At 41.4% G+C, this 24,598-nt stretch overlaps 1 protein-coding gene across 1 annotated transcript in view; it reads right to left on the reverse strand.

Annotated features, from left to right (window-relative positions):
- Positions 1-1,491: 1,491 nt before the first annotated feature.
- Positions 1,492-24,598, reverse strand: part of abcc9 (ATP-binding cassette, sub-family C (CFTR/MRP), member 9) — a gene marked incomplete at both ends in the record, with an annotated part of 48,605 nt that continues 25,498 nt past the window's right edge. The window contains 22 exon segments of the mRNA XM_079236156.1: positions 1,492-1,629; positions 3,821-3,883; positions 4,876-5,009; positions 5,782-5,885; positions 6,809-6,917; positions 11,100-11,178; positions 11,415-11,545; positions 13,228-13,348; positions 14,069-14,182; positions 15,439-15,541; positions 16,850-16,942; positions 17,241-17,398; positions 17,908-17,977; positions 19,181-19,332; positions 19,536-19,673; positions 20,331-20,404; positions 20,494-20,593; positions 21,098-21,223; positions 21,323-21,460; positions 22,752-22,832; positions 23,834-23,918; positions 24,014-24,115. Coding sequence (XP_079092282.1) covers positions 1,492-1,629; positions 3,821-3,883; positions 4,876-5,009; positions 5,782-5,885; positions 6,809-6,917; positions 11,100-11,178; positions 11,415-11,545; positions 13,228-13,348; positions 14,069-14,182; positions 15,439-15,541; positions 16,850-16,942; positions 17,241-17,398; positions 17,908-17,977; positions 19,181-19,332; positions 19,536-19,673; positions 20,331-20,404; positions 20,494-20,593; positions 21,098-21,223; positions 21,323-21,460; positions 22,752-22,832; positions 23,834-23,918; positions 24,014-24,115 — 2,413 coding nt within the window.

Below are 24,598 nucleotides of genomic sequence, written 5' to 3' on the forward strand. Positions count from 1 at the left end.
GAAGAGGGGGAATAAAGAGAAAATTAAGATCATAAAACTCAGAAACTCACACATGTACAAATAGAAAAACTCTGTTAAACACTGTGAGCCGCCAAGTGGAAAACACATCAATGACATCAATATTTATTTATGTTCATTAAGAAAAACACATATGTATTGTTGTGGACCATGGCCCTAACCATAACAACAAAACGTGTTGATGGCTAAACTTGTGACTCAAATCTCAATAAATTTAATTTATTTCTTGCAAATTCATGATTTTATGACCTCAGAGAACATGCAAGGTTTCGTTTTTCTCGTAAATTTACGACTTTGATCTCAGAAACTTTGAGTTATTCTCTGAATATGACTCCCCTCCCCCGGCTTCATAATGCATTATATTTCTAAAATGAATCTGGTATATTTCCGCGCTCTTTAAACTGGGAGAAGTCTCACAGCTCGGCCCCCTGGTGGTCATCTACAGTAGGACGCGCACATTTTAAGTTCCGACTTCTCAATTTTGGCGTCATAAGTTTGCAAAAAAATCTGTTAAAGCAGACGTCAAAAATAGCTGTAAATCCTCCGACGGATTTTCTTTGTCGTTCCAAAAGTTTCCGCTCGGAGACGTCGTCCGGATCTCCAGCGGTTTGATGCTACGAAGGTTTTTAGAAAAAGGTTCTATCAGTTTACTTCAAAAAGGTCGCCCATGCTACACCAGAGTCTAAAATATGAGATAAAAGTATCAAAACAGCATCAATGTCACAGAAGCAACATTCAGTTATTTAGAAAGTGATCATAAATAAAGTTTCTCCCATTCTTATCATTACATATTAATACTAACAAGTGCTAAAGATCAACAAAAACAAACCGCTAACGTGGGTTGTGCATTTCCAACGAGATAATTAAAGACTTTTTAAGTGTTCAGAGTGATCCTTAAAGGACCTAAAAGTTCGGCTCAATCTAGAAACGGTTTAATTAAAAACTCAGATACAGAAAGCGTCTCGACTCTCGGTTTGAATACTGCCTTCCAAAAAACACCTGAAATAAAAAACTACGTCGTATTTTGAATACGCAAATGTCCTTGAACTGGAATTCGAAGTCGGGAGATATTCTGTATTTTTCTTCTTGCAACGTTAGCTAAAAATTAGCCCGACTAGCGTGACACATTAGCTATTTAGGGCCACGGAAATCTACATTTTCTCCATTGCCTTCCCTGATATGTGTATTTTGTTTGTCTCCAATATGAAAACTGGATAAACTGGTTGATGAACTTGGTGACTGGTTTATCATTTACATTGTATGTTGGTGGTTCTACATGTAATTTGTCAAAAAGAAGAAGAAAAAAGGCAGTATTTAATAGTCTGAGTGACTGAATGATTCAAGTTTTAAAATATATATCATCTGGTGATTGATAATGTTTCTGGATCTGTTCATCAGCTGAATTCGAGACGCACATTATTGCTTCACTGGAGCGTCTTTGAGAAGAGGCTGAAGAACAGAGGAGCGATGCGTCTACATGTCGGCCCGGACGAAGGAGGCGAACATCCCGTCCTCCTGCTCCAGGAGCGTCTCGGGTTTGTCGTACTCCAGAATGTTCCCTCGCTTCATCACGATGACCAGGTCGGCCGTCAGGATGGTGTGGACCCGGTGCTGCGGACCACAAGGAACACAAGGGCAGTGAAGGCTGGAGAAGAGGTCAAGGTAATACAAAATATTAAATATAAATAATATAAATATTACATTATATATATAAATAAATAAATATTTGTATGTATATAAATACATATTTATATATATTATACGTATTTATATATATTTAAATAAATCAATGCATATATATAAATATATATATATAAATATGAATAAATATATATATACATGTATAAATATATATATAAATAAATATACTGTATAAAAAGAAATAAATACATGTATGTATATAAATACATATATATATTTATATATATATTTAAATAAATCAATGCATATATATATAAATATATATATATATATACATATATATAAATACATATATAAATATATATATAAATAAATATATAAATATGAATACATATATATATACATGTATAAATATATAAATAAATATGCTGTATATAAATAAATATGAATAAATAAATATATATGAATAAATATATATATATAAATATGAATAAATACATATATATAATTACATATATATAAATATGATTACATTTAAGAATAAATATAAATAAAAAAATATATGTGAATACATCAATATATATATATATATATAATATATATATATATTATATATATTATATTATATATATTATTATATATATAATATATATATATATATATACATATATATATATATATATTTATTAATAGTTATTTTTTATTCTCACACATGTAACTGAGCAACTGGGAGGGTATTCTGGTTGAACTGTATTCTGGTCTCAATCTTCCAGTGTTCCTCAAAGTGAAGCCGTAATAAAGTTGTAATTTGAATTCTTGAAGCACTGAAGGCCGTTTTGAATCTTAACACCAGTGTGAATGATGTCACAACCCTGCAGATCAAATCCCGCTGCATGTGCATGAAGAAAGGAAAGGAGCATGCAGTAGTTTGTAAACGTGGTACCAACCAGGCGCTCAGAGCAGACCAGACTCCAGCTCGGACGCAGCCGGGGAGAGGAGGGAAACCAGGAAACAGGAAACAGGAAACCGCAAACAGGAAGGAAAGGTGGAAGCGGAAGAGGGAAAAGAAAACCCCCGCGGCCGAGCCGGAGTGGTCTGTGCCGATCCGGGTCTACTTGTGAGTCCTCACTAGCACACTGAAGAGGCTCTGCTCCTGGGCCAGCAGGTTGGGACCAGAGTCACTTTCCACCAGCAGGCCAGAGGAGAACACCAGCACCTGCTCTGCATCCAAGATGGTGGCCACGCGGTGCTGGTGCAGGATGGGGGGAGAGAGGAGGGGGAGGAGGGGGGGAAGAGAGGAGGAGGGGAGGAGAGGAGGAGGGGAGTGAGGAGGAGGGAGAGAGGAGGAGGGGAAGAGAGGAGGAGGGGAGAGAGGAGGAGGGAGAGAGGAGGAGGGGAGAGGAGGGGGAGGGAGAGGAGGAGGAGGAGAGAGGAGGGGGCAGAGAGAGGAGGAGGGGAGAGAGGAGGAGGAGGTGAGAGGAGGAGGAGGGTGAGAGAGGAGGGGGGAGAGAGGAGGGGGAGGGAGAGGAGGAGGGGGAGAGAGGAGGAGGAGGACGAAGGGAGAGAGAGGAGGACGAGGGGGAAGAAAGAGGGAGAAAGAGAGTCAGAAAAGGAAAGCAGATAATTGAAAGAAGGAGGCGGCTTCACATTAATAATAACTGTATTACATTACTGTTATTACATGTAATAACAGTTATAACATGTAATTACATCATGTAATACAGTTATAACTGTTATTACATGTAATAACAGTTATAATATGTAATTACATCATGTAATAACAGTTATAACTGTTATTACATCATGTAGTACAGTTATAACTGTTATTACATGATGTAATAACAGTTATAACATGCAATTACATCATGTAATACAGTTATAACTGTTATTACATGTAATAACAGTTATAATATGTAATTACATCATGCAATAACAGTTATAACTGTTATTACATCATGTAGTACAGTTATAACTGTTATTACATGATGTAATAACAGTTATAACATGTTTATAACAGTGATAACATGTAATTACAGTTAGTTAGAGCACAGGGAACAAAAGGAGCAGAAAAGGGAAGCGTAAAGCAGTGATGAAGCTCAGAGAAAGGAGAGCGAGGCTCAAGGTTCTGGTTCAAACCGGTTCTACAGAAGCAGAGACTCACTGCGATGGTGACCACCGTTCTGTCTGCGAACGCCGTCATCACCACTTTCTGTAAGATGTTCTCCTGCAGAGAGAAGAGACAAGAGTTATTAACATGTCAAGAGAGTTATTAACATGTCAAGAGAGTTATTAACATGTCAAGAGAGTTATTAACATATCAAGAGAGTTATTAACATGTCAAGAGAGTTATTAACATGTCAAGAGAGTTATTAACATATCAAGAGAGTTATTAACATGTCAAGAGAGTTATTAACATATCAAGAGAGTTATTAACATATCAAGAGAGTTATTCATTCATATGACTCATGCATTCCTATGCAAGTAGCATTTTATTGTTGGAGGTGGACGATTGAATAAACCGGCTTATGCTTCAGTGACATTTTAAGTTTTTAAAGTAACTAGTAACCCAAGCTGTCCGTTAAATATATTTAGAATAAAGGTATAAATTAGCAGAACATGAAATGGAAATGCTTAAAATAACACTTGAGTAAAGTAGAAATGAGTAAAATAATAAAATGCAGTGCTAAGGTGGATGAGAATATGAATGCACATCTGGATCTCGGGTCTCCCATCACGGAGAAAAGCCCCTCATCTGTCCTCACACACACACATGAACACACACATGAACACACACACACACACGGGAACACACACACGTGAACACACAACCACACGTGAACACACACACGTGAACACACACACACACACACGTGAACACACACACGTGAACACACACACTTGAACACACACATGTGAACACACACACACACACAGACACAGTCTATATATAAGTCTATATGTCTATAGACGTCGTGGCCTCACACACACATACACACACCGTGGCCATGTCTATGGACGCCGTGGCCCCACACACACACACACACACACACACACACACACACACACACACACACACACCGTGGCCATGTCTATGGACGCCGTGGCCCCACACACACACACACACACACACACCGTGGCCATGTCTATAGACGTCGTGGCCTCACACACACACACACACACACACACACACACACACACACACACACACACACACACCGTGGCCATGTCTATGGACGCCGTGGCCTCGTCCATGATGAGGATGCTGCTCTTCCTGACGAAGGCTCGAGCCAAACAGAAGAGCTGCCGCTGACCGACGCTGAAGTTCTCTCCTCCTTCTGTCACGACCGCATCTTTACACACGAGGACGAGACGCATTTATATATATGATTAATATACATATACAGGACGCATTTATACATGTGATACATGTACATATACAGGATGCATTTATACATATGATAAATATACATATACAGGATGCATTTATACATATGATAAATACACATATACGTCCTGCAGGATGCATTTATACATATGATAAATATACATACACGTCCTGCAGGATGCATTTATATATATATGATAAATATACATATACAGGATGCATTTATACATATGATAAATACACATATACGTCCTGCAGGATGCATTTATGCATATGATAAATACACATATACGTCCTGCAGGATGCATTTATATATATATGATAAATATACATATACAGGATGCATTTATACATATGATAAATACACATACGTCCTGCAGGATGCATTTATATATATATGATAAATATACAGGATGCATTTATACATATGATAAATACACATATACGTCCTGCAGGATGCATTTATATATATGATAAATATACAGGATGCATTTATACATATGATAAATATACATATACGTCTGCAGGATGAATTTATATATATGATAAATACACATATACTTCTGCAGGATGCATTTATATATGATAAATATACATATACAGGATGCATTTAAACATATGATAAATATACGTATACGTCTGCAGGATGCGTTTATGCGAACACATGCCTCCTGCAGGACGTATAAACTGACTTTTTGGTGCATTAAATCTAATTATTTGGGGTTTTATTTGCGTACCGAGTCCTCCGGGCAGCGCCTTCACCATGTTCTTCAACTGGGCGATCTCCAGCGCCTCCCAGAGGCGATCGTCGGTGCACGTCCTCTCCGGATCGAGATTGAACCTGCAGCGAGGGGACAAGCAGACGGAGCTGATTCATCTGACGGAGCAAAAGGTAATGAAGTTAATGAGGTAGACAGCACAAACTATAAATAAGGATTGTTTCTGCCAACTTGCACAGATTTATAGTGTTTGACAGCAGCTTGTAATCCTGGAATTTAATGAATGTAGTGCTAAAACGACCAAAAAGGGATTAAAAAAAGAGTTTGGGTCAGAGATCAGAGGTGTGTAGGACTGAAGAGCCGGTTAGTGAACTCTACGCTAACTTCAGATAAAGTGTATTTATCGCGACACTAATTAAACGTGACACTTCATTTAATTCCTTGTTTATTTCCAACTTTAAACTTCTCTTAACTCTGTGCAGCAGAGTGAGAGCGAGACACATCTAAGACAACAGCGTGAAGCAGTTACTGTCGACCACTCACCCCGAGGCTCACGTTCACATAAACAAGAGCCGGTGGACACGCCAAGACACACACACACACACACACACACACTCACACACACACTCACACACTTATGTAGGCCGACGTATCTGTCCAAACAAATAGCACATGCTCTTTTGTCTTTTTATAACAAACACGGAGTCGCCGTATCGCCCGGTAACACAAACACACGGAGGTTGTGAGTGTGTGCGAGACGAGAGGAGGCGAAGGAGGGGAAGGAGGAGACGGAGGACGACCTCCTCGGTCTGAGAACTAAAGTCAGATTAAGTCCAAGCCAGAGTTCCCACTGTGGGTTCAACTGCTCACCCCACAGCTGGGCCTTCGTCATGTGACCAAGTCTCTCAGGACCAAACGGCTCGTTAGTTGTTCAACTCGCTGCTGCAGTTTGGCTTTTCTTGATGTGACGGCGGAGATGTTGAATTCAAAAAGACATTAGGACCTGAAGGTCACGGGGGTCAAAGAGACGCCCTGCTTAAGTTACCTGATCGACCCACTGAACAACACGGGGTCCTGGAGGATGATGGAGAGTCTGGACCGGAGCGTCTGCAGAGGGAGCTTGCAGATGTCGATCCCGTCAATGACGATCTTCCCTGCAAAGAGGCAGCAACATTTCACATGATGCATTATTAGTATTATTTTTATTATTATATGTGCTTCCAGACTATATACCTCATGAAGGTGCTTCCAGACTGTATACCCCCATGAAGGTGCTTCTAGACTATATACCCCATGAAGGTGCTTCTAGACTTTATACCCCATGAAGGTGCTTCTAGACTTTATACCCCATGAAGGTGCTTCTAGACTATATACCCAATGAAGGTGCTTCTAGACTTTATACCCCATGAAGGTGCTTCTAGACTTTATACCCCATGAAGGTGCTTCTAGACTTTATACCCCATGAAGGTGCTTCTAGACTATATACCCCATGAAGGTGCTTCTAGACTTTATACCCCATGAAGGTGCTTCTAGACTGTATACCTCATGAAGGTGCTTCTAAACTTTATACCCCATGAAGGTGCTTCTAAACTTTATACCCCATGAAGGTGCTTCTAGACTGTATACCCCATGAAGGTGCTTCTAGACTATATACCCCATGAAGGTGCTTCTAGACTTTATAACTCATGAAGCTGCTTCTAAACTTTATACCCCATGAAGGTGCTTCTAAACTTTATACCCCATGAAGGTGCTTCTAGACTGTATACCCCATGAAGGTGCTTCTAGACTATATACCCCATGAAGGTGCTTCTAGACTGTATACCCCATGAAGGTGCTTCTAGACTTTATACCCCATGAAGGTGCTTCTAGACTATATACCCCATGAAGGTGCTTCTAGACTTTATACCCCATGAAGGTGCTTCTAGACTTTATACCCCATGAAGGTGCTTCTAGACTATATACCCCATGAAGGTGCTTCTAGACTTTATACCCCATGAAGGTGCTTCTAGACTTTAGAACTCATGAAGGTGCTTCTAAACTTTATACCCCATGAAGGTGCTTCTAGACTTTATACCTCATGAAGGTGCTTCTAGACTTTATACCCCATGAAGGTGCTTCTAGATTTTATACCCTATGAAGGTGCTTCTAGACTTTATACCCCATGAAGGTGCTTCTAGACTGTATACCCTATGAAGGTGCTTCTAGACTTTATACCCCATGAAGGTGCTTCTAGACTGTATACCCCATGAAGGTGCTTCTAGACTTTATACCCCATGAAGGTGCTTCTAGACTGTATACCCCATGAAGGTGCTTCTAGACTTTATACCCCATGAAGGTGCTTCTAGACTGTATACCCCATGAAGGTGCTTCTAGACTTTATACCCCATGAAGGTGCTTCTAGACTGTATACCCCATGAAGGTGCTTCTAGACTGTATACCCCATGAAGGTGCTTCTAGACTTTATACCCCATGAAGGTGCTTCTAGACTTTATACCCCATGAAGGTGCTTCTAGACTTTATACCCTATGAAGGTGCTTCTAGACTGTATACCCCATGAAGGTGCTTCTAGACTTTATACCCTATGAAGGTGCTTCTAGACTGTATACCCCATGAAGGTGCTTCTAGACTGTATACCCCATGAAGGTGCTTCTAGACTTTATACCCTATGAAGGTGCTTCTAGACTGTATACCCCATGAAGGTGCTTCTAGACTTTATACCCTATGAAGGTGCTTCTAGACTGTATACCCCATGAAGGTGCTTCTAGACTTTATACCCTATGAAGGTGCTTCTAGACTTTATACCCCATGAAGGTGCTTCTAGACTGTATACCCCATGAAGGTGCTTCTAGACTGTATACCCCATGAAGGTGCTTCTAGACTTTATACCCCATGAAGGTGCTTCTAGACTTTATACCCGATGAAGGTGCTTCTAGACTAGAAATTAGTTTTAACCGGGTGGCTCTCTTGAGCGGTAAAATAGATATATAAATAAAGCACAAAAAAAGAAACGAGCTTAGGGATTCGGAGAGAAACAAGTCTGCACTTTCTGAAACCTGAGAAGTACGACCGTCATTGAAGTATCTCCCAAGTATTTAACTGACTTGTTTATTAAACTTTGTGCGCAAGTAGAACGAGAGGCCAATTTTAGAGGCACAGCGATTGCCAACAAAGAAACGATGACACTAAATCTGTGTTTTTATGAAGCCTCCTTCTGTCCGGACGCAGCTTTAGTCTGTAAAGCCAGACGTCTACCGGAGATTGTTCACTCGTTTTGTCCAAACAACCCACCAAAACTCAAGATTATTCAGTTTGTTTAGCTTTTTTTGGACAGATGATGGAGTTGTTTGTTTCAGCCACGACGCACCTTTTCTCTTTGAGCTACATCTGTGTGTGTGTGTGTGTGTGTGTGTGTGTGTGTGTGTGTGTGTGTGTGTGTGTGTGTGTTTTAGTGATAGTGGGCATTTGGTTCTGTACTCACTGCTCCTTTTCTTTTCTCAAACCAAAATATCTCCTTTAATTCGTCCTCAAAACCTAAAACTCCTCGACTCGCTCGCTGCGTCGTCTTGAATAAATATTTTTGTTCCGCGGCAAACAATGTTATATATTTTTGGGGGAAACGAAATGCAGGAATCTCCGTTCAGTAAGCAGAGCGATCGCTTGGCTTTTATTCCACCGCTTTATAAGGAAATGCTGCAGACACACGCGTCCTAATTTACTGCTGAATGAAAGGTCTGCCCAGCTGTGTGTGTGTGTGTGTGTGTGGATGGAAAAAGTGACTGTAATCTCATCTGTGTCCCGAATAATCGGTCCCCGGCGAAGTCATCTTCACCCGCAGAGTGAAAACAGAACGACGGCATTACGACTCGCTCTCACAAACCCAATAAAAAAGAAAGACACGTTTAAGACTTGGTGACGGCCGCTTGGAGGAAATAAGACCCAGAACCTCGGAGGCCGACGCTCGAGGACGGGCCACGTCATTTGTTATGTCCTTAAGTCCTCATTTTAGATCCACTTCATCCTCTCCTCAGGTATTTAAGAGGGAGGCAGCTCACGCGGAGACCTGCACGAGTGTTTAAAAAGAGCTGAAAATGCAAAGAGGGACGGTTAAATAAACATTTCTCCAACGTCAACATGCGCTCCTTCACGGTGAGCGGGACGCTTCGCCTCCAGCGGCGCTTCAGTTTGAAAACACATTAAGATGTGGGGATTAAATCAAGCGGCCGTGTTTGGGTTCTCATGTTTGTGTGAGTGTGATGTTTGACTGTCCTCGTTATAAAAGCGGTGGTTCACAACCTTTTCGGCTCCTGAAAGCTGGTTTATTCTTTTTGCATGAAGCTTAGCATTGGGAATAAACTACAGTGTAATATATTTTTATATAAATCTTGCTTTCATTCTGACGGTGGGAAAAAGACGCTAAATGTGTCGCTAGCAGTCGACTCTAGAAACGGAAAGGTTTTCTTTTGCCGCTTAAAAAAAAAACATAAATATATAGTTTTATTTTAATTTCTTCAAAGGCTTAGGGATCAAACATTCTGTAAGTCATGTGACCGTCTCTAAAATAGTTTAGGAACATAGAACATCCCTCCTGTCTGACAGAAATTAATTTCTTCTTTTTTATCTCTTAAGTTCGAGGTCAAGAGGAACTCAAGGAAACAAACACGAGGGAAAAGTTCCCAAACATTATCTTAAGAATCGCTAATGAGACGTAAACATACTCAATGAGAGAAAGAGAGAGAGAGGGGGGGGGGGGGGGGAGAGGGGGAGGGAGAGAGAGAGAGAGAGGGCGAGAGAGGAAGGGAGAGAGGGAGATGGAGGGACAGAGAGAGGGAGAGAGAGAGAGGAAGAGAGAGAGATGGACGAAGGGAGAGAGGGAGATGGATGGGGAGAGGGAGGGGGAGAGAGAGAGAGGGAGAGAGAGAGAGGGAGGGAGAGAGAGAGAGGAGAGAGAGGGAGATGGATGGAGGGAGAGAGGGGGAGAGTGAGAGAGGAAGAGTGGGAGAGGGAGAGAGAGGGAGGTAGAGAGGGAGAGAGATGGAGAGAGAGAGGGAGGGAGATGGAGGGATGGAGAGAGGGAGGGAGAAAGAGAGAGATGGACGAAGGGAGAGAGGGAGAGGGAGAGAGAGGGAGATGGACGGAGGGAGAGAGGGGGAGAGTGAGAGGGAGAGAGATGGAGAGAGAGAGGGAGGGAGATGGAGGGATGGAGAGAGGGAGATGGACGAAGGGAGAGAGGGAGAGAGAGGGAGAGAGAGGGGGAGAGAGACAGACAGACAGACAGAGATGGAGGGAGAGCGAGGGGGAGGGAGGAGAGAGAGAGAAGAGAGAGAGAGAGACCTCACCTTCAAAGATGTCCACCATGTTGAAGAAGGCCAGCGACAGCGAGGACTTGCCGCTGCCGGTGCGGCCGCAGATTCCCACCTGATAGAGAGAGAGAGAGAGAGAGAGAGAGAGAGAGAGAGAGAGAGAGAGAGAGAGAGAGTGAAAGAGAGAGAGAGAGAGAGAGAGAGTGAGCTCCCGGTGACACCGGCCTGTCACATGGCACACCGGTGCTCATCTAACGGAGACGTGTGACTTCTCAGAGGAAGAGGCCCGGCCTCCGGCTGGTTCCTATTAGACTGCAGGTGTCGGCTGCAGGAGCCCGGCGTGGTGAATACCTTCTGGCCCGGCTCGATGTACATGGTGACGTGCTTGAGCACCGGCTTCAGGACGGGGTCGTAGCGCACGCACAGGTCCTGGATCTTGATCTCGCCGTCCTGGGGCCAGTTCTCAGGCACCTGAGAGGCGTCTGCAGAGAGAGGGGGTTATTTATTAGTTATTACAACAATTATTACTGAGAGACTCCCGGGCCCGGCTGGTGTAAACAGGAGCGTATGGACGATGTCATAACACGGCGGTTCAAGTGCTGCTGAGATTCCCCACTGACATCACAACCTAAAGTTATTATCACTTAACACGTGGTCTTTAAACGCCTCCGCCATTTACACGTTACACTGCAATGCATACGCGTTTACTTTGGTTACAGTAGATGTCACAAAAAGCAGTTTTTATTCGTTCATTAGAGCCTAATAAACTAATAAAAACTTATTTTCGTGACATAATAGAACAGAATATAATAGACAACATGCCCTCATTATTAAGAATTCCCTTTTTTGGTCAAGATTTAAAGAATTTTTGGGCCACACTGAAAATAAAATTAAAATTAAACAATGAAAAGTCTCTGTGTTTTGTTCCAGCAGTCATTTCGCCATAGCAACAGCACATCCCATAAACCCCAAATACAGCTTGTGGACTCTTAAGCAAAAGATAAAACTGTTACACACACACACACACACACACACACACACACACACACACACACACACACACACACACACGCTGCTTAATCACGAGATCATTTTGTTCCACTCTATAAATCAACGTTGTCTTTTTGTTCTTGGAAAAAACTAAAACCATTTTTGAGATCTTGTGTGTGTGATTTGATGTCTAAATGTGTGTGTGTGTATGTGTGTGTGTGTGTGTGTGTGTGTGTGTGTGTGTGTGCTCTTCATCTATCTTCTTACTTTGTGAGGCTACTGGGACTTCGGCAGATGTGTTAGAAACAAATGGATGTGGACATGTAAGGAACGAGAGCCTTCATATTGTTTTACTGAGTTATTAATTCTGACAAGTGAATAATGAGCACAGAACGATGTCGTTCTCTTCTTATCTTGGTGGTTGTGAAAAAATTTAAAAAAATAAAAAGATGCTTGAGCTCACAAGTTCTGCAAAGTTGGATAACTTGTCAGAGACGTCTTCAGGATTTAAAGGGACAGTTCACCCTAAAAGTGTTTTAGTGTGATTTGCAGATATCGGCCACAGAGATGTCCGACTTCTCTTCAATATAATAACTATACGTCTACCAGGGAGCGGCTCCTCTGGTTGTATAGAAGTATATGCTTCACGTGTTAAAGCTGCATTCTCTCTCCTGACCACCAGGGGGAGTCTCCTCTGGTTGTATAGAAGTATATGCTTCATGTGTTAAAGCTGCATTCTCTCTCCTGACCACCAGGGGTGACTCCTCTGGTTGTATAGAAGTCTATATAAATGACTCTACTTCTCTTGATGTATTCCCTCAGTAAACATTGTAAACATGAGTTTATGTCTCAATCTCTAGTTTCAAGTCTTCTTCAATACAGCATGATGTTCATTTAGTAAATTATGGTCATTTAGAGTCAAACAGACCATAAAGCAGGGGATGCTTTAGGGCGGGGCTACAAGGTGATTGACAGGTCTCTAAACAGCCATATATGGCGTCTCTACATCACTCCTCCATAGTCCAAATATGGAAAATATCACTTCCTGTTAACTGGTTGCAAAAAGCCAAGATGGCGACGACCAAAACGTCGAGGCTTCAAAACCGCAGTCCACGAACCAACAGTGACGTCACGACGCCGGTGTGTAATCACGCGAGACAGGAACTCAGGTTACCCATAGTTCCCTCGTAGTTCTCCGACTCGGTGCCCAGGAAGCTGTTGACCTTCTTCACGGCGGCCATCTGGACCTCCAGGTCTGCCAGGTTCCTCACCACCCAGTTCAGGTAGTTGGTGACCTACAGAGAGACGGACATGTGCGGTATTACACCGTGAAACCGACCAGCAGTCCTTTTTCTTTTTCAAAATCATTTATACAGACTCTATACACTATAAGCAGCCCAAAAGTTCCCATTGATCTCACTAACGCGAATTTCCGCCTGGCGATGCGAATAACGCAAAGCGAAAAGGAAATGGTAACTGTTTCTAAGTGGAGATAAGCCACGCCCCCTTTCCGTCACGAATGAAGCGAATGAACCAGATATAGTCGAGCGAATAAACAAGGTTTTTGACCAATGGATTTTCATGACTTCTCCATGACTTTAAACCAAATTTCCATGACCAAACATTTGGCAAAATCTGGGTGTAAACAGTAAAAAGTGAGTAAATGTCATATTTAAACTAACAATGAGAACACAAAGCATACAGTAAACCTTAAATGACACAAATGAATGAGACAATAGTTTGATTAAAAGAATAAACATTTATATAGATGCCTGTATGTATGCCTGCTTATATTCTGAGCGTCTTTCTTTTAAAAGCATATTCATTATTTCAAACTCAGCGTAAATGAACGACATAAACACATGAATATAACACAGTTATACGACTTTTCCAAAACTTTTGGAATTTTTTGGGGCCAGGAAATGACTGTTTAAAAGAAAACGTTGCCAGGTTTTCCATGACCATACGAACCCTGTAGTAAACTCAGGCGAGTGATGAGAGGAGCAAGGACTCACCGTGAGGGCGTAGGTGAGCGCGAGGCCCACGAGGCCCCCGGAAGACAAGCCGATGCTCGGGCCCCAGATGGAGGCTCCCGCCGCCGCCAGCACGATCACCGCGCCGAGGTAATCCTGCAGAAAGAGAGCGGGAGGGAAGAAGAGGGAACGTTTATTCAAATATAAACCCTTCTCTCCCTAGGGGGGGTAACTGAGCGATTGTTATATAAAACTGTAAATCAATCGTTCAATGGTCAAGGTTGTTTTATGATTTTTTTTTAAATAAAAGCCCAAAACTGCTCTATTCAAATGTATTGAACACCATAAGTAATACACAAGTGAAATATATGGTTTGGTACATGAGAAAATTCAAATAGCATTCAAATAGCCCAATGGGCCCCAATGAGGCCTCACCTGAATGTTCTCTGTTCTAAACCCTCTCTAACTTTGTTCTGCTTCACTTTATCAAAGTCAACCTTTGCAGAGAGAATGTTCACATATTGAGCTATGATTTGGGTTAGAGAATGTTCACATATTGAGTTATGATTTGGGTTAGAGAATGTTCACATATTGAGTTATGATTTGGGTTAGAGAATGTTCACATATTGAGCTATGATTTGGGTTAGTGAATGTTCACATATTGTGTTATGATTTGGGTTAGAGAATGTTCACATATTGAGCTATGATTTGGGTTAGTGAATGTTCACATATTGTGTTATGATTTGGGTTAGTGAATGTTCACATACTGAGTTATGATTTGGGTTAGAGAATGTTCACATACTGAGCTATGATTTGGGTTAGAGAATGTTCACATATTGAGCTATGATTTGGGTTAGTGAATGTTCACATATTGTGTTATGATTTGGGTTAGTGAATGTTCACATACTGAGTTATGATTTGGGTTAGAGAATGTTTACATACTGAGCTATGATTTGGGTTAGTGAATGTTCACATACTGAGTTATGATTTGGGTTAGAGAATGTTCACATATTGAGCTATGATTTGGGTTAGAGAATGTTCACATATTGTTTATGATTTGGGTTAGAGAATGTTCACATATTGAGCTATGATTTGGGTTAGAGTTGGACCTTACAGCTGCATCATTTCAAAGGAATAATCTTCCTGAAAGTGATTTTTTTCTAGGCGGATGTGAAACCTTTGTTTCTGTGTGTCATCTTCATTTAGTAACATATAGACTGATATCTACACATCTGAACATAATCTCACATGTGTACCTTTTATTATAACCAACATTATTCAAATAGCCCTAGTGGTTGTAGAGACACACCCTTTTTAGTTTGGGGATGCAATTGTCGAGCAGAGGCCTAAACATAGGTTGGTTTTCAAAAGGTTACGTGGCGCTGTAGACTTAGTGACACAGTCACACTCACCGTCCGGACCTCCAGCCAGCGGTTGGCGGCGGACAGGAACAGGTAGGCGGTGTTGTTGGTGTCCGTGAGCTCCAGCATGCGCTGCTTGAACCGAGCCTCGTGTCTGAAAACCAACAGAAAGACACTCAAACTTCCTCCTTCCGTTCCTCGAACACGCATAGACGGCGGCGCTCTGCACTCGGTGCAAACAGGAAATGAAAAATGTGATAATCTATTTGGATATTAAGGTTGTATCATCGTCTAGAGAAGAAAACCAGACTCGGTTTGGAGGGAGACCAGTGAATAAAGATAATGGGAACTATCCCGCGGTTGCCAAGAATCTGTCTGAAACACCAGATTCAGTTTCTATGTGCGTGTGTGTGTGTGTATATTTGTGTGTGTGTGTGTGTGTGTGTGTGTGTGTGTGTGTGTGTGGAAGTCCTCGGGGAGGAGAGGAGAGAAACAGCGTGAGAGCTGTTTAATGTTGGATTACGGCGGCGATGGGAACGAGAGTGAGGACAGAAATACAAAGAAGCTGATTCCAGCGATGTGACTACGAGTACAACGCAGGCTTTAGAAGTACAACTACATCCGTGTACTAGTAGAAGTACTACTAGAAGTACTGCTGACGTCGTCGTAATACAGCTACTACCACTTACACATGTCCTCGTAATGTATTATTAATCATAGACTGCATTAATACAAAGTGCTTTAAAGGAGCCGAGAGCCTCGACAACCAGGAAGAAAGTGGACCGGAGGACGAGCCAATCAGAGATCACTTTGTGGAGGGGGCGGGGCTTATATTACAGATAAGTGCGCTAGATTTTAAAACAGAATTTAATTATTTATTTGTACAAGTTGAACCAAATTTAATTTAATTGTGTTATTTGAGCAACATAATTTACCCGGAATATTTTAATTTATGGGATTTTTTATGTAATTTTTGTGAAAGTCTTAAATATATGGCTTTTGATTCTGTACAGATGTTGTGTTTGTGTTCTTCTTTTTGGATTTTTCTGCGATCATCCAATGTGTCCAGTGTGCATTTAGGATTGTGTTCATTCCTTTGTGTGGTTTTGATTTAAACATTACAAAAACAGACCAATTTAAAATACCAGGAGAGAGAGACAACGTCTCATTAGAGAGACATGCAGATAGTCATCCAATCATTGATTACAGTCCTGCAGGAGAGTATTTCATTTTGTGATTTCTTTTTAATCAAATACTTTACCTGTCCTTGGGGTTCATGCAGAGGTCAAGTTTGCACAAGAGAACACACCAAGTTACCGCTTGTGTAGTTACAAGCAGAAGTATTTATAAAGCATATAATGTGCTTCGTGTCTCAGTGCAGACAGGATGTAAATTAAGTGTGTGTGTGTGTGTGTGTGTGTGTGTGTGTGTGTGTGTGTGTGTGTGTGTGTGTGTGTGCTACCTGAAGGCTCTTATAGTGGTGAGACCCTCAGCGGTCTCAGAGAAGTGGCAGAGCAGAGGAAGCTGTGTGGAGTCATCCAGATCCTGCAGGTCCCTGAGAGAGAGAGAGAGAGAGAGAGAGAGAGAGAGAGAGAGAGAGAGCGAGCAAGAGAGAGGGAGAGAGAGAGAGAGAGAGTCCTCTGTATTTATTCAGAGCGTATTCTCAGTGTATATGTACTTATGTATATTTGTATGTATTACACACTTGATACCACCAGGTCAGTAAAGAAAACCTTCAGATAAGGTTCTTTATTAATTAGTTTAAACTGATTTGAGCATAAATCCAACATGGCTGCTCTTGAGAAGAAGCTGCTCTCTGCCTGAATGAAACCTGTTTTGAACCCAACACTCACTTGGAGGCGACCCGGAAGTACTTCTGGATGAAGTAGAAGGCCACGGCCAGCGGGACCAAGGCGATGAGGAAGCCAGGAGTGATGGAGGAGATCACACCGATGGCCGAGAGGCAGAGCAGAGTGGACCTTGTCAAGGACTCCAGGGTGGGAGGGATGTGCTGAGAGAGGGGGAGAGGGGGAGAGGGGGAGAGGGAGCGAGGGGGAGAGGGAGCGAGGGGGAGAGAGAGAGGGGGACAATATTGTCTTTTTTTACATTCATGCCAATAAAGCTCATTGAATTGAATTGAGAGAGGGAGGAGAGGGAGAGAGGGAGGGGGACAGGGAGAGAGAAATAGAGAAAGAGGGACTGAGAGAGGGAGGAGAGAGAGAGAGGAGAAAGAGATTGAGAGAGAGATGGCGAGGAGAGAGAGAGGGAGGAAGAGCGAGAAAGAGAAGGAGAGACGGAGATTGATAAAGAGGGAGAGAGAGAGAGAGATGGAGGGAGAGAGGGAAGAGAGAGAGCGATTGAGAGGGGGACAGGGAGAGAGAAAGAGGAAGGGAGAGAGGGAGGGAGGGGAGAGAGAGAGATTGAGAGAGAGATGGAGAGGAGAGAGAGAGAGAGGGAGAGAGAGAGAGTTTCTTCCTGTCCAGGTGGTCGTGTGTCGGCTTCTCTTGAAGGTGTGCTCACCTGGTCGATGATGTTGGTGTCCGCTGAGAACCGGTTGAGGATCTGCCCCAGAGGAGTGATGTCGAAGAACCTGAGGAGAGGAACCGTCACATGACCTCTGAGTCGTCTCTTAAAATCTGTTTCATGTTCGTGTGAAAACATCTCCTGAAAACAACCGGATTTATATTCACGCTTCTCGCCCAAAAATGCATTTAACAAGATGGCATTGAACACATCATGAGGGAGTTATCACCACAGGATGATGTTATGAAGCCTCGAGCCGCCATCTTGGATTACGGCCGTCGCCATGTTGTCTTTTTTTGCAACCAGTGAACGTGGAGACCTGTCAATCACCTCGTAGCCCCGCCCTAAAGCATCCCGTGCTTTATGGTATATTATATTTGATTCTAAATGGACCATAATTTACTAAATGTAGTTTCAACACATGAAGCATAGACTTCTATACAACCAGAGGAGTCGAGAGAACGCAGCTTTAACACATGAAGCATAGACTTCTATACAACCAGAGGAGTCGAGAGAACACGGCTTTAACACATGAAGCATATACTTCTATACAACCAGAGGAGTCAAGAGAACGCAGCTTTAACACATGAAGCATAGACTTCTATACAACCAGAGGAGTCGACAGAACGCAGCTTTAACACATGAAACATATACTTCTATGCAACCAGAGGAGTCGCCCCCTGGTGGTTAGGAGAGAGAATGCAGCTTTAACACATGAAGCATAGACTTCTATACAACCATAGGAGTCGCCCCTGGTGGTCAGGAGAGAGAATGCAGCTTTAAGCTGCAAGTCAACGCAACCTCAGTGACCTTTAGCTGAGCCGGTCACTTTGCTAAACCCAACTGCATGATGGGAATGAATGAATCACAGCCTCATAACTGTCTGATTAACTTAGTAGTTCCAGATGTTTTTAAGGATGTTCCTCCACGACTTATTTTTGGACTTGCAGTTGAACTCCATGTCTTTTTCTCTCACTGACGTTCCTGTCAAAATTCATACCGGTGTGCTTTCTATATCTATTTTTTTTTTTTTAGCTTTTATTAGCTTCCGTCCTCAGTTCACTGTGGTTACTCACTGAAAGCACGGCACAGAGACCGCGGACTCACACAGGAAAACTAATGCAGTCGCTTAAGAGACTTCCATGGAGACGGAGCTCGTCTCGCCCCCTTTAAAGCTCCCTGTGTCAACAATTCTACTAGAATGTGCATATGAGACGATGCAGAGCATGTGTGTGTGTGTGTGTGTGTGTGTGTGTGTGTGTGTGTGCACCTGATGGGAGCGTGGATGATCTTGTTGAGCAGGTTGTGGTGCAGGTGGGTGGCTGCAGAGAGACCCAGAAACTCCACAGTGAGAGAGGTGATGAGGCACAGCGTGATTCCAGCCGCACACAGGATGCTGAACACATGCAGGTAGTGGTCGTTCTGTGGGTCACACACACACACACACACACACACACACACACACAAATTCACAAAAATCCCAAACATATTAAGTAAATTCTGGCAGTTGCAATCCACACATATTTTCTTGAACAATCGCTTCGTCGTACCTCGGCCTCTAAAGGAGGAAGCGTGGCGTTGCCGATGACGCCGTCAGCCAGACTGGCTCCATTAGGCGCTCCGACACTCTGATTGGTTTTGGAGGAAGTCCAGAGGGCCAACCAGTAGTCAATGGCAACAATGACCGAGTGCTTGAGAAGCTTTGATGACACCATCAGGAAGACCATGAAGAACCCACCAGAGGACATGTAGCACCAGCACACCTGAGGAGAAGACGACGAGACGGCATTGATGCTGCAGGTTATCGATTGATCGTTATTAGCAGCTGTGGCTCTGGTTGTATAGAAGTATATGCTTCACGTGTTAAAGCTGCATTCTCTCTCCTGACCACCAGTAGGGTGACCCCTCTGGTTGTATAGAAGTATATGCTTCATGTGTTAAAGCTGCATTCTCTCTCCTGACCACCAGGGGTGACACCTCTGGTTGTATAGAAGTATATGCTTCACGTGTTAAAGCTGCATTCTCTCTCCTGACCACCAGGAGGTGACCCCTCTGGTTGTATAGAAGTCTATGCTTCATGTGTTAAAGCTGCATTCTCTCTCCTGACCACCAGGGGTGACACCTCTGGTTGTATAGAAGTATATGCTTCATGTGTTAAAGCTGCATTCTCTCTCCTGACCACCAGGGCGCGACTCCTCTGGTTGTATAGAAGTCTATGCTTCATGTGTTAAAGCTGCATTCTCTCTCCTGACCACCAGGGGGCGACTCCTCTGGTTGTATAGAAGTCTATGCTTCATGTGTCAAAGCTGCATTCTCTCTCCTGACCACCAGTGACTCCTCTGGTTGTATAGAAGTCTATATAAATGACTCTACTTCTCTCTGGATTAATTCTCTCAGTAAACATTGTGAACATGGTTTACCCTCCACGGGATCTTTGATCTTCTGTTAGTGGTTGTTGACATGTTGTCATCGTCTTCTTCCTCTTCTTCTTCCTCTGATGGGACAAGAATAAAGTAGTAAATATCACACATGATTCAATCCAACATGTAATAATATATATTTGAGTCGTGGTGAATCCATTACCTTCGTCCTCATCGTCCATCTGGTTCTTGGCCTCTCTGGAGTAGAACGCTCTCCTCAGTGTTTTCCTCTCTAGTGTGGTTTGACTGTCCTGCTGTACGTCCTTCATATAGAAGAGATATAAGAGAAATATTGGAAAAAACAAAATAAAAAGTAAGTAATGTAGGTATGCACTGCCGTTCCATAGTACGTTGTGTGTGTATGTTGGTATATTTATTTTATTAGTTTTATTTATGACAATTAATTTTAAATATTTTATTTTATTTCATTTATTTTATTTGATACAATTCTTTTTTAATTATTTATTTTTTATTTTATTTATTTCATTATGTAGGTGTATTTATTTTATTCGTTTTATTTATGAAAATGTATTTAAAATATGTTATTTTATTTATTTCATTTATTTTATTAGTTGTATTTATGAAAATTAATTTAATTTTTAATTTAATTAGTTTATTTTATAATTATACTTATTTTATTTGTTTCTTCCCTTAATTTTTATCACATTTTTCACTGTACATTTGTGGATTCCAATGCATATGTTGAAAATAACAAAATGAAATCTTAGAACTAAACCCTCGTATGAAAGCTGCAGCGTGCGCCCCACCTTCTCCAGGCCGTGGTCCTGCCGGTTCATCAGCGTCTTCCAGTGCTCGTACAGCTCGATGTCGTGAGTCTGGATGTCCTTCAGGGTTCCCTCTCTCAGCACGGAGCCGTCCTTCATCGCGATGATCTAACAAGACGCGAAGACAAGAAGTGGAGGCTTGAAACTCCTGCACATGGTACCGTATAGTATATTATAATATATATAGTGTATTTGGTGCTTTCTGACCCAGTCTGCGTGAATGAGGTACTGCAGTTTATGGGTCACCAGGACGACGGTCCGCTTATCGTCCTGCAGGAACTTGAGGATCCCCTCCTGCATCAGGTGATCGCTGAGGTGGATGTCCAGCGCCGAGAAGGGGTCGTCCTGGAGGCGCACACAGAAGTACCACAATGTATGTGCTATCCTTCACAATAAAGGTCCCCCATTATGTTTGGTTCTTACTCTTCCTCCCTGCTGTATAAGTGAACTTGTTTTATTGAAGAAAAGCTGCTAACAAAGCTCTGCTAATTCAGTTATAAACACATCTTCCTGTAAATCCTTCACAATAAAAGTCCCCCATTATGTTTGGTTATTACTCTTCCTTCCTGTAGTAATTAGTTCAACTTTATTAAAAGAAGAAAAGCTGCTAACAAAGCTCTGCTATATCAGGGATACACACATTTTCCTGTAAATCCTTCACAATAAAAGTCCCCCCATTGTGTTTGTTTCTTACTTAACCTCCCTGTAGTAGTAGTACACTTTTATTAAATGAAGAAAACACATTTTTCGAAAAATCCTTCACAATAAAAGTCCCTCATTACGTTTAGTTCCTACTTTACCTTCCTGTAATATTAGTATACTTTTATTAAACGAAGAAAAGCTGCTAGCAAAGCTCTACTTTGTCAACTATAAACACATTTTCCTGTAAATCCTTCACAATAAAAGTCTCCCATTGTGTTTGGTTCTTACTTTTCCTCCCTGTAGTATTAGTACATGTTTATTAAAAGAAGAAAAGCTGCTAACAAAGCTCTACTTATTCAGTGATAAACACATTTTCCTGGAAATCCTTCACAATAAAAGTCTCTCATTATGTTTGGATCTTACTCTTCCTCTACTTTTTTAGTGATAAACACATTTTCTGACACATTAAAGGTTATTTTGTTGTATACATGCTTTTATTTTGAAGCAGCAAAACCAGAAGACGTTGGGTTCTCTAGAACCAGCAGACGTGAAACCTGGTCATCGAGTATAAAATATCTCGTCTTCCTCGCCCGGCGGCTTCGTGCTATAGAGCGTTTATCAGTGATAATTTGATGTATTTTATAACGACGCATAATTCAATAATCAGATATGGGAACAATGTTAATGAAAGAAAACATCAGAAACGAGCTCTCCAGACGCTTTTAGTGAGCTTTCGCCCAATTAAAGGCCGAGGTGGCAACGGGGAGACAAACACATGACGGCAGAGCGGCGACGCCTCCTCGTCCCAAAGGCCGGCGCGTCCGTAAAGAAATGTAGGAAGGAGAGGGCGTCGCTTTCTGCTGGACATTAATCTAATTCAGCCGTCACACGGAAAGTATTTCATGTGTTTTGCTCCCTTTTGTGAAAAAGGAAACACAACACGGAGGAAGCGGACGGCTTCGGCGATGTCACATTTATCGGAGGTTTTGCTCACCAGGAAGACGATGTTGGTGTTCTGGTAGAGCGCTCTGGCCACGCAGATCCTCTGCCTCTGGCCGCCGCTCAGGTTGATGCCCTGAAGCACAGAAAGGAAATCAAGGAAACCTTCACTCACAGCGTTGGACATTCGGAGGATCGATCCGATCCAAACATTTCCATTCAGGTCATTTTCTCGATTTTACATAATTTCTTAAATTCCCCTTTTAAAGTCACTTGCTTCATGATACATACACACGTGTTGTACATCAAAAATTGCAGAACAATCTCAGCTCTCTGTATAATGAGGCACCATGGTCATAAGGCACAAGTGTAAAGTGATAATTTGGCCCTAAAGCTGAAAAATGTAAGCTACATTTTTGAAATTCTTCATATCTCTTGTGAAAACATAACTTTACTCATGTGGACGAACTGTTTTGGTGATGGAAATTGGTTTAATATATGAATAAAATGGTAGATACATGTAAATAAATGTCTAATACCAAATGTTGTATCTTTTGCTGCACTTTGTCGAGGTTGAAAAAAGTAATAAAGTTTATCTTGGTTTGTGTTGTAGTGCCTTTACTCGCAGTGGGAAAAGCTCAGAATAAAAAATAAATGTAAAAAATAGTCCTTGGTCTTTTTTATTTTTTGCCGCCTAAAGTCCTAAAGTAAAAAATGTATGTTTTTATCAAACTAAATATTCTGCTTGAATTCATATTTGTTGGCATTTATCCTTTCAATAAACAGTTTAACACAAATATATAATAAGGATGTATTTTTGGTCTCCCAGATAAGGAATTGATCAAGTAAATTATAAATAGAACGAGATTATCCTGAGATATGAAGATGATGGAGGAAACACTGACCTAATAAAAAACTCTCTTTATTAAAATGTAATAGACATTCAAAGCTTCAAATGTAAAAATAAATGAATGAAAAAGTTGAAGTAGAAATGTGACTGAAAGACCAGAAAGGTTTCCTTCCCGGTTTGATTGTAAAGATCCAGCAAAGTATCTTAATAAACATAATCATGTGATTATATATATATATAAAAATATATATATATATATATATATTTTTATGAAGACGTGTCTGTACCCTCTCTCCGATCTCGGTTTGGTCCCCGAAGGGCAGCAGGTCGATGTCCGGCTGCAGAGAGCAGGCGTCGATCACGGCCTTGTACCTGAAAACATGGCGGCAGTGAGAAACTACGATATGATTGTGCAACATTAAAGTGATGAAACAATACACACATTTATTGAGCTTGTTGCTATTGACCTCTGCTTGTTGAAGGAGCTGCCGAAGGTGATGTTCTCTTCCACGGTGGCGTTGAGCAGCCAGGACTTCTGGGTAGCGTAGGCCACAGAGTACCTGTTCTTGCTGGTGCATCATGGGAAATGGAGGCAAACAGAGAAATGAGTACAAGTCCTGTCTTCATAAAGCTTTAGAGAGCAGGAGTACTGACCGACACGCTGCTGTTTTTAATAGTTTCTTTATTGAAACAGCGCTGTGGATGAAGATAACCACAGATTAAGGATATATATATTTATTTTGTATGTATTTATTCATATATATATATTTATTTTGTATGTATTTATTCATATATATATATTTATTTATATATATGTATATATTAATATATATATATATTTTATATATACAGTATATATTTATTTTGTATATATATATATATATTAATTAAAAACAATATATAAAAAGTACATATGTATATATAGTATATATATATTTATTTATTTATTTATATATTTATTAAAATATATATATATATTATTTTGTTATACATATATAAATCATTTGATTATTGTTTAATTTTAGGCAAAAGAAGAATTCGATTTATAATTT

This window comes from Taurulus bubalis, assembly GCF_910589615.1.
Source record: "Taurulus bubalis genome assembly, chromosome: 20".
Lineage (NCBI taxonomy): Eukaryota > Metazoa > Chordata > Actinopteri > Perciformes > Cottidae > Taurulus > Taurulus bubalis.